At 47.9% G+C, this 10,822-nt stretch overlaps 1 protein-coding gene across 1 annotated transcript in view; it reads left to right on the forward strand.

Moving 5' to 3' along the window:
- Positions 1-10,822, forward strand: part of LOC126106173 (uncharacterized) — a 463,842-nt gene that overhangs the window by 251,336 nt on the left and 201,684 nt on the right. The window contains exon 9 of the mRNA XM_049912411.1: positions 5,433-5,763. Coding sequence (XP_049768368.1) covers positions 5,433-5,763 — 331 coding nt within the window. The remainder of the gene's footprint in view (positions 1-5,432; positions 5,764-10,822) is intronic.

Here is a 10,822-nt window from a genome sequence, read left to right on the forward strand (position 1 = left end):
TGCAGTGTATTGCTCACGGTTTGTCGAACTTCGTGCGCGACTTGCCAGTCACACCTTTATTTACACTGATGGCTCCAAAACTGAAGATGGTGTCGGCTGCGCCTTTGGCGTCGGGGCCGTCACCTTTAAATACCGGCTCCTCGACCAGTGTTCCAGCTTTACGGCCGAGCTTTTTGCTCTCAACCAGGCCGTTCAGTATGCCCGCCGCCACCGCTATTCATCGTATGTACTCTGCTCTGATTCACTCAGTGCTCTTCAGAGCCTTGGAGCTCCATATCCGGTCCATCCCTTGGTGCAACGGATCCAGCAGTCCCTCCATTCGGGTGCTGACGATGGCTCTCCTGTCAGCTTTCTGTGCGTTCCCGGCCATGTAGGAGTGCCTGGGAATGAGGCTGCTGATGCTGCAGCCAAGGCTGCAGTCCTCCTGCCTCAGCCAGCCTCCCATTGTGTTCCGTCAACTGACGTTAGTGGGGTTGTTTGTAAGAGGCTTGTGTCCTTGTGGTGGGATACTTGGTCATCACTTCAAGGAAACAAGCTCCGGGCAGTAAAACCGTTCCCAACAGCTTGGACAACCTCCTCACGACCATCTCGGCGAGAAGAGGTCCTTCTGACCAGGTTGCGGATTGGGCATTGCCGGTTTAGCCACCGCTACCTGCTCTCCGGTGATCCAGCCCCGCAGTGCCCTTGTGGTCATGCATTAACAGTGCGCCATGTTTTATTGTCGTGTCCCCGTTTTAGTCAATCTCGTGTTGTCCTGTCTCTGCCATCTACTTTACAGGATATTTTAGCGGATGACGCTCGAGCAGCTGCTCGTGTTCTTTGTTTCATTACTTTGACTTGATTGTCCAACTCTTTCACTTATTTTATCTGCATCTTTGTAAGAACTCTCTGGTGTCCCCCCCCCCCTCCCCTTGAGTTTTACTAGATTCTATGTGATCTAACAATTGTGACTGGGCGCTAATGACCTCAGTAGTTGAGCGCCCTTAAACCCCAAACAAAACAAAAAAAATAATTCACCCCCACCCCTAGGAGTGGTTGGGTATATTACCTCACAGGTTTTTATAACGGGAAATGTATGTACAATATTTGCCCTGAGACATTTAAGTCTCTAATTTATCTACGATGACGTTGGAAGCTGAAGAAGTGAATTAAAATTTGTGCTGTGGCCGGGACTCGAACCTGGGTCTTCTTGCTTACTAGGCAGATAGGATGACCATCACACCACCACAGCATTATGGTCAACATAGATGCACGAACTACCCAAGTCAAATCCCCCCCCCCCCGCCCCACCACGATCTCCAATTCACATTTCCCCTTATATTGTCACTGTTACCAGGGCTCTCCGACATTGGAATACCACCCCAGCATTGGACATAATGGGGAAGTGCTGTACTACATGCGATCGTATATACACTCCTGGAAATTGAAATAAGAACACCGTGAATTCATTGTCCCAGGAAGGGGAAACTTTATTGACACATTCCTGGGGTCAGATACATCACATGATCACACCGACAGAACCACAGGCACATAGTCACAGGCAACAGAGCATGCACAATGTCGGCACTAGTACAGTGTATATCCACCTTTCGCAGCAATGCAGGCTGCTATTCTCCCATGGAGACGATCGTACAGATGCTGGATGTAGTCCTGTGGAACGGCTTGCCATGCCATTTCCACCTGGCGCCTCAGTTGGACCAGCGTTCGTGCTGGACGTGCAGACCGCGTGAGACGACGCTTCATCCAGTCCCAAACATGCTCAATGGGGGACAGATCCGGAGATCTTGCTGGCCAGGGTAGTTGACTTACACCTTCTAGAGCACGTTGTGTGGCACGGGATACATGCGGACGTGCATTGTCCTGTTGGAACAGCAAGTTCCCTTGCCGGTCTAGGAATGGTAGAACGACGGGTTCGATGACGGTTTGGATGTACCGTGCACTATTCAGTGTCCCCTCGACGATCACCAGTGGTGTACGGCCAGTGTAAGAGATCGCTCCCCACACCATGATGCCGGGTGTTGGCCCTGTGTGCCTCGGTCGTATGCAGTCCTGATTGTGGCGCTCACCTGCACGGCGCCAAACACGCATACGACCATCATTGGCACCAAGGCAGAAGCGACTCTCATCGCTGAAGACGACACGTCTCCATTCGTCCCTCCATTCACGCCTGTCGCGACACCACTGGAGGCGGGCTGCACGATGTTGGGGCGTGAGCGGAAGACTGCCTAACGGTGTGCGGGACCGTAGCCCAGCTTCATGGAGACGGTTGCGAATGGTCCTCGCCGATACCCCAGGAGCAACAGTGTCCCTAAGTTGCTGGGAAGTGGCGGTGCGGTCCCCTACGGCACTGCGTAGGATCCTACGGTCTTGGCGTGCATCCGTGCGTCGCTGCGGTCCGGTCCCAGGTCGACGGGCACGTGCACCTTCCGCCGACCACTGGCGACAACATCGATGTACTGTGGAGACCTCACGCCCCACGTGTTGAGCAATTCGAAGGTACGTCCACCCGGCCTCCCGCATGCCCACTATACGCCCTCGCTCAAAGTCCGTCAACTGCACATACGATTCACGTCCACGCTGTCGCGGCATGCTACCAGTGTTAAAGACTGCGATGGAGCTCCGTATGCCACGGCAAACTGGCTGACACTGACGGCGGCGGTGCACAAATGCTGCGCAGCTAGCGCCATTCGGCGGCCAACACCGCGGTTCCTGGTGTGTCCGCTGTGCCGTGCGTGTGATCATTGCTTGTACAGCCCTCTCGCAGTGTCCGGAGCAAGTATGGTGGGTCTGAAACACCGGTGTCAATGTGTTCTTTTTTCCATTTCCAGGAGTGTATGTTAAATAAATGTTCCCTGAGACATTTTAATTCACTTCAGCATCCAACGTTATCGTAGATAGAATAGAGACTTAAATGTCTCAGGGAAAATTTAATTTAAGGTGTATACGATCACATGTAGCACAGCACTTCCTCATTACGTCAATTGCTGGGGTGCTATTCCAATGCCGGAGAGCCCTGGTAACAGTGACAATGTAAGGGGAGATGTGAATTGGAGTTTGTATTGGGGAGGGTATTTGACTTTGGTAGTTCGAGCAGCTATGTTGATCATAATGCTGTGGTGGTGTTGAAACCTCCCCTTAGAAAAATTATAAATGACAGTGCTGATTTTCAAACAGCTGAGCAGAACTGAACGTACTCAGACATTTCTCTCTTTACTTATTCTGACCAACACTAAACTGACACACAATATTTTTAGCATAATGCAGTCTGACTTTCAACAATCCCTACAAAAGAATCGCCCTTACTAACAATAATCTATAACTTTCATGAATCACTTACCTCACAAAAAACTTCGTTACTCGAACTACTGCAATACAGCGAGCGCCAATACTGCCAGCTAAATAAAAGATTCTAACTACTGAAGGCACTAACTACTGACAGGCATAGTTAGCAAATGAGAGTTTGACAGAGAACAAACAATGTATTTACGTTAATAATGTTCAAAAGTCATCATATATTCATGATATCCAGTATTACAAATTTACTCTTTCTGATGGACACACGTCCACATCGTCCGCTCCCAAAATTCTGCCATCTCTCTCATCACATCCACCACCAGTGGCTGCTGACCTCAAACTGCGCACGCTTCACATCCAACTGCCCAACACTACAGTAGCGAATATTCCAACAATGCCAACCAGCCACAGACTACACACAGCACAGCCAGTGATTTTCATACAGAGCGATACGTGACGTTACCAACATAAAAACCTAAACAGCTTACTTACCGTGTAATGGTCAGCATATCTGCCTAGTAAGCAAGACGACCCGGGTTCGAATCCTGGCTGCAGCACAAATTTTAATTCACTTCTACAGCTTTCAACGTTATTGTATGTACAAAATTTCATTGAACTAGCTCCAGACATTCTTTGGTTAAGCTTCTATGTCAACATCTCTTCACCATCACCTGTGTGGGTGGTAGGTGATTCTTAGCCCCCATAGAGACTCTTGTAGCCATACACATAACATTTCACCAAAGTTTCATCGTAATCATATGAGTGGTACAGGAATGTGTAGAAGAGGAACACAGGCACAAATAAAAAAAACCGGTGACACAAAAAACTGGCGGAAATGCATTCACCCCCTCGCACGCACCCCCCTCGCACGCACCCCCCCTTCGCTCTTTCCCCTTCGCTCTTTCCCCTTCGCTCTTTCCCCTTCGCTCTTTCCCCTTCGCTCTTTCCCCTTCGCTCTTTCCCCTTCGCTCTTTCCCCTTCGCTCTTTCCCCTTCGCTCTTTCCCCTTCGCTCTTTCCCCTTCGCTCTTTCCCCTTCGCTCTTTCCCCTTCGCTCTTTCCCCTTCGCTCTTTCCCCTTCGCTCTTTCCCCTTCGCTCTTTCCCCTTCGCTCTTTCCCCTTCGCTCTTTCCCCTTCGCTCTTTCCCCTTCGCTCTTTCCCCTTCGCTCTTTCCCCTTCGCTCTTTCCCCTTCGCTCTTTCCCCTTCGCTCTTTCCCCTTCGCTCTTTCCCCTTCGCTCTTTCCCCTTCGCTCTTTCCCCTTCGCTCTTTCCCCTTCGCTCTTTCCCCTTCGCTCTTTCCCCTTCGCTCTTTCCCCTTCGCTCTTTCCCCTTCGCTCTTTCCCCTTCGCTCTTTCCCCTTCGCTCTTTCCCCTTCGCTCTTTCCCCTTCGCTCTTTCCCCTTCGCTCTTTCCCCTTCGCTCTTTCCCCTTCGCTCTTTCCCCTTCGCTCTTTCCCCTTCGCTCTTTCCCCTTCGCTCTTTCCCCTTCGCTCTTTCCCCTTCGCTCTTTCCCCTTCGCTCTTTCCCCTTCGCTCTTTCCCCTTCGCTCTTTCCCCTTCGCTCTTTCCCCTTCGCTCTTTCCCCTTCGCTCTTTCCCCTTCGCTCTTTCCCCTTCGCTCTTTCCCCTTCGCTCTTTCCCCTTCGCTCTTTCCCCTTCGCTCTTTCCCCTTCGCTCTTTCCCCTTCGCTCTTTCCCCTTCGCTCTTTCCCCTTCGCTCTTTCCCCTTCGCTCTTTCCCCTTCGCTCTTTCCCCTTCGCTCTTTCCCCTTCGCTCTTTCCCCTTCGCTCTTTCCCCTTCGCTCTTTCCCCTTCGCTCTTTCCCCTTCGCTCTTTCCCCTTCGCTCTTTCCCCTTCGCTCTTTCCCCTTCGCTCTTTCCCCTTCGCTCTTTCCCCTTCGCTCTTTCCCCTTCGCTCTTTCCCCTTCGCTCTTTCCCCTTCGCTCTTTCCCCTTCGCTCTTCCCCCTCACACACACACACACACACACACACACACACACACACACACACACACACACACACACATACACACACACACCGCTCTTCCCCCTTCGCTCTTCCCCCTTCACTCACACACACACACACACACACACACACACACACACACACACTTTTACAATGAGCAAACTGTACCCTGCTGTTGCAGCGAGGAGGAACTGAACTCCCTGACGCCCAGTCACCGGGACCTGCTGGGTGGCAGCACCACAGACCTCTCCAAGCTCGGCCACGACCCCATCGAGCCGGCGGCCGGCGCCGCAGACGAAGCGGAGGAACCCAGCTGCTTCGCGGAGGACCCGTTCGACACCTCCGTGGTAGAGCGGGTCGCAGCACCGGGCAAGGCGGAGCTGCGCTACCTGGAGGAGGAGCTGCTGGGAGGCGTGACCGCCGCCCCCGAGCGCCGACTCAGTGACCCCGACTTCGACCCCAGGGCGGCCGAGGACGAAGCGCAGCAGCAAGCCACTGCCGTAGTCAAAGAGGTAAGCTGGGCACAGACACGAGGCAACACCTACTTCAGGTACTGGGTGGGCCAGTGTGTTGTCATATGCAGCGAAACTTGGTAGATATGCTGCAACGTCTTAATGCAGAACCGTTGAAAAAAATTAGCTCCAGTTTTGGCCAAGTCTGGTTATGTGTGCAAGAGAACACACATATAAATGTGTCCACATGGCATGGATAGGAATGGGCCATGGACAGAAAACGTCAAAAGAGGGAGAAAGATATAATGTTGATTTTTTTTTATAGACTGGCGCTTACAGTTTGTTCAACATGGACACTAGATACATTGGTGAAGTGCTGTACAGAGCTGGATCCGCGCTTGGACGCCAAACTTGGAACTAATTTCTTACCAGCTTAAATCGGTTCTACATTAATACATTCCCATGTATATCATATTAAAACTGTGTACTAGACAGAGACTCAAACTCGGGACCTTTGCCTTTCGTGAGCAACTGCTCTACCAACTTAACTATCCAAGCATGCGTCACAACCGGCCCTCACAGCCTTACTTCCATCATTTACTTATATGGATATGGTGTCCGTTCTTTCGGACGTGTCCGAAAGAAGACACCATTGATGACCTGCAGCCGTCTTGAACGAAATTAGAGTTACATTAATACCTTCATCTGCTAGCGGGCGTTGATGTATATCAACGGAGACAGGTGAAAATGTGTGCCCCGACCGGAACTCGAACCTGGGATCTCCTGCTTACATGGCAGACGCTCTATCCACCTGAGCCACCGAGGGCCAGAGGATAGCGCGACTGCAGGGGCTATCTACATCTACATCTACACTCCGCAAGCCACCTGACGGTGTGTGGCGGATGGTACCCTGAGTACCTCTATCGGTTCTCCCTTCTATTCCAGTCTCGTATTATTCGAGGAAAGTAGGATTGTCGGTATGCTTCTGTGTGGGATCTAATCTCTCTGATTTTATCTTCATGGTCTCTTCGCGAGATATACGTAGGAGGGAGCAATATACTGCTTGACTCTTTGGTGAAGATAAGTTCTCGAAACTTCACCAAAAGCCCGTACCGAGCTACTGAGCGTATCTCCTGCACAGTCTTCCACTGGAGTTTATCTATCATCTCCGTAACGCTTTCGCGATTACTAAATGATCCTGTAACGAAGCGCGCTGCTCTCCGTTGGATCTTCTCTATCTCTTCTATCAACCCTATCTGGTACGGATCCCACACTGCTGTGCAGTATTCAAGCAGTGGGCGAACAAGCGTACTGCAACCTACTTCCTTTGTTTTCGGATTGTATTTCCTTAGGATTCTTCCAATGAATCTGTCTGGCATCTGCTTTACCGACGATCAACTTTATGATCATTCCATTTTAAATCACTCCTAATGCGTACTCCCAAGATAATTTATGGAATTAACTGTTTCCAGTTGCTGACCTGCTATTTTGTAGCTAAATGATAAGGGATCTATCTTTCTGTGTATTCGCAGCACATTACACTTGTCTACATTGAGATTCAATTGCCATTCCCTGCACCGTGCGTCAATTCGCTGCAGATCCTCCTGCATTTCAGTACAATTTTCCATCGTTACAACCTCTCGATACACCACAGCATCATCTGCAAAAAGCCTCAGTGAACTTCCGATGTCGTCCACAAGATCATTTATGTATATTGTGAATAGCAACGGTCCTATGACACTCCCCTGCGGCACATCTGAAATTACTCTTACTTCGGAAGACTTCTCTCCATTGAGAACAACATGCTGCGTCCTGTTATCTAGGAACTCCTCAATCCAATCACACAATTGGTCTGATAGTCCATATGCTCTTACTTTGTTCATTAAACGACTACGGGGGGAACTGTATCAAATGCCTTACGGAAGTGAAGAAACACGGCATCTACCTGGGAACCTGTATCTATGGCTCTCTGAGTTTCACGGACGAATAGCGCAAGCTGGGTTTCACACGATCGTCTTTTCCGAGACCCATGCTTATTCCTACAGAGTAGATTTCTAGTCTCCAGAAAAGTAATTATACTCGAACATAATACGTGTTCCAAAATTCTAAAACTGATCGATGTTGGAGATATAGGTCTTATCATTCAGCACATCTGTTCGACATCCCTTCTTGAAAACAGGAATGACCTGTGCCCTTTTCCAATCTTTTGGAATGCTACGCTCTTCTAGAGACCTACGGTACACCACTGCAAGAAGGGGGGCAAGTTCCTTCATATACTCTGTGTAAAATTGAACTGGTATCCTATCCGGTCCAGCGGCCTTTCCTCGTTTGAGCGATTTTAATTGTTTCTCTATCCCTCTGTCGTCTATTTCAATATCTACCATTTTGTCATGTGTGTGACAATCTAGAGAAAGAAGAAATCTGCTGAACAGGCATCCCACTACAGTCCCATTTGCATTCTACCAGAAAAATCCAAGGCTTTAGAATACCTGGTCCACTAACAACTTACTAATTATTTAACAAGTGACCTTTTAAAAGAATACCTGATTTCCGGAAAAATCGCAGCACGAGTACGGCTCTTATAAAAGTGACTGATGCATCGAAACAAGGTATAGACAAACAACAGGCGAGTATTACGCCTTTTTAGGATTTCGATGAAGCTTACCATATGGTCCACTTTGACATTTTATTAGCTAAGCTCGCAAGTCAAAATTTTTCTTTAAGTGCTATAAAATGGTTCCACTCATACCCTACATTCCAGTAAGAGTGTAATGACTGGAACCAAAAGGTCACAACGGAGTTATGTAGTATCAGGGGCCGCACAAGGATCAGTGTGGCGCCCATTACTTTTCTCATTATTTGTTAATGATTTACAGACTTTGCTCTCAGTCTTTAGCAAGGCTTATTTGAAAGTATGTTAACAATTACGATAGGAAAAAATTAGCTGCTAATGACTCACCATGTGCATGATAAGGACGACAGAAAATGATTGTCTGTGAGGTCTACCTTCTATGGGATGTTGAACACACCCTTGCTGACATGCAGGGCCGTGGATTCGTGAAGTTGCCTCCATACCCGTACACGTCCATCCACTCGACAAATTTGAAACGAGACTTGCCCGACCAGGCAACATGTTCCCAGTCATCAACAGTCCAATGACGGTGTTGACGGGCCCAGGCGAGGTGTAAAGCTTTGTGTCGTGCAGTCATCGAGGTACACGTGTTGGCTTTCGGCTCCAAAAGCCCATATCGGTAATGTTTCGCTGAGACTTACTGATGGCCCAGCGTTGCAATCTCCAGAAGGGTTGCACTTCTGTCACGCCTAACGATTCTTTACAGCCGTCGTTGGTTCTGTTCTTGCAGTATCTTTTTCCGGCTGCAGCGATGTCGGAGATGTGATGTTTTACCGGATTCCTGATATTCACGGTACACTGATGGAATGGTCTTTCGGGAAAGTCCCACTTCATCGCTACCTCGGAGATGTGTCCTATCGCTGGTGCGCCGCCCATAACACCACGTTCAAACTCACTTAAATGTTGATAACCTGCCATTGTAGCAGCAGTAACTCCGCCCGACACTAGACTCTTGCAGGCGTATTCAGCCTATTTACGATAGAATACCATGCATATATCAGTTACCTTTTTTAATACAACGATAAATGTAAAATACCTGCGCGAGAGATAAATACTCTGTGAATTTAAACATCCCCGTGTGAATTCGATAACAAAGATATACAGACTATATTAAGCTACGGCAAAGAGATAATTATTCCGTGTTGGACATTGGATGTTCTATGTCGGACTGAGAGGAGATTGTTGGAATCTGACATTAAGGCAGTAATCTGTTTTACGGCATTGAAGAAAATAAATACATATAAAAACAAAAGCAGTATCAGGTATGTAGAGTTCATAATCCTTAATCATTTCAAAAGAAATATTCGGTGATTATAAAGACGCAAGTCGTTCGGAAGTGCTGTGTGGTTTGATGGTGCGTACCTGTAGTTTTACACGGTTTTGGGATTCGTAAAGAATATTTATCCGGAGACCTAAATAATTTCACTCCAGCTGCCTACGCCCCACACCATTACAGAGACTCCACCAGCTTGAACAGTCCCCTGCTGACATGCAGGGTCCATGGATTCATGAGGTTGCTTTCATATCCGTACACGTCCATCTACTCCATACACATGGCACAGCATAGCACTTGGCTGTACCGATCGAGCTATAAATTATCTTTAGCGATTTCAGTTTGAGAAGTTCCAGCAAGGAGACTCAAGGAGATCTGCTGCTGCGAAACTCGTATGGTTTACCCGTGTTCTTTAATTACGGAGAACAGTAAGCAGTATAGACTTCATAACCACCGCAAACATAATTAAAGGACTCAGTTTAAATCAAAGGAGCAAACAGCAAAAAGGAATCGCTAAACCAAACCATAAATAAAAATCAATTAATAATAATATGCAATCACATTAATAAAACGCTCATTGAATAATAGAGAGAATAAAAAATAAGAACTTTAAATAGTGTACATACATTTCTGTCAACTGAAATTAGAGGATGGTCCCGTAATATCGAGCAGCAGACTGTGGAAGACAAGAGCTTCCTCTGATTTCGAACAATACAGCTTTGGAATGGAAACTTATTGGTCGTCCCCACCCCCATTAATACGTTCGTTTCTGTTGAGTACTCGCCATCCAATGTAACGTACCGTGTTATATTAGTCAAATTTTCATCGCGCCGTCATATACTGTAGTGGTAATCAATATAAAGGCATGAATATATGTGGGAAAATTGACATTATCAGTTTGAGTAGTTATGCACAGTGTATCTGCAGTAGTATGAGGCCCAGTATACTGACAAATGCAGTCAAATGGAATGGTATTTGATGTCAGCAGTACAGAATGTAAAAAGACATCAACGATTCAGGTGGTAGTGGGTGGAACTCGATGTCAAGGCAGTCGGTTCTGGTGCCAGTGTGTGCTTACGTATGTTTACTGCAGATAGGAAGGAGACACGATTAGTGATACTGCGTGTTTTGTACATAAACCACGAATGTTACAGTGTCATGCGGAAAACAGTTATCATGTGAAGAGAAAGCAAACCTCGGTCCGTACATGAAAA

The sequence above is a fragment of the Schistocerca cancellata genome, chromosome 10, assembly GCF_023864275.1.
Source record: "Schistocerca cancellata isolate TAMUIC-IGC-003103 chromosome 10, iqSchCanc2.1, whole genome shotgun sequence".
Classification (NCBI taxonomy): Eukaryota; Metazoa; Arthropoda; class Insecta; order Orthoptera; family Acrididae; genus Schistocerca; species Schistocerca cancellata.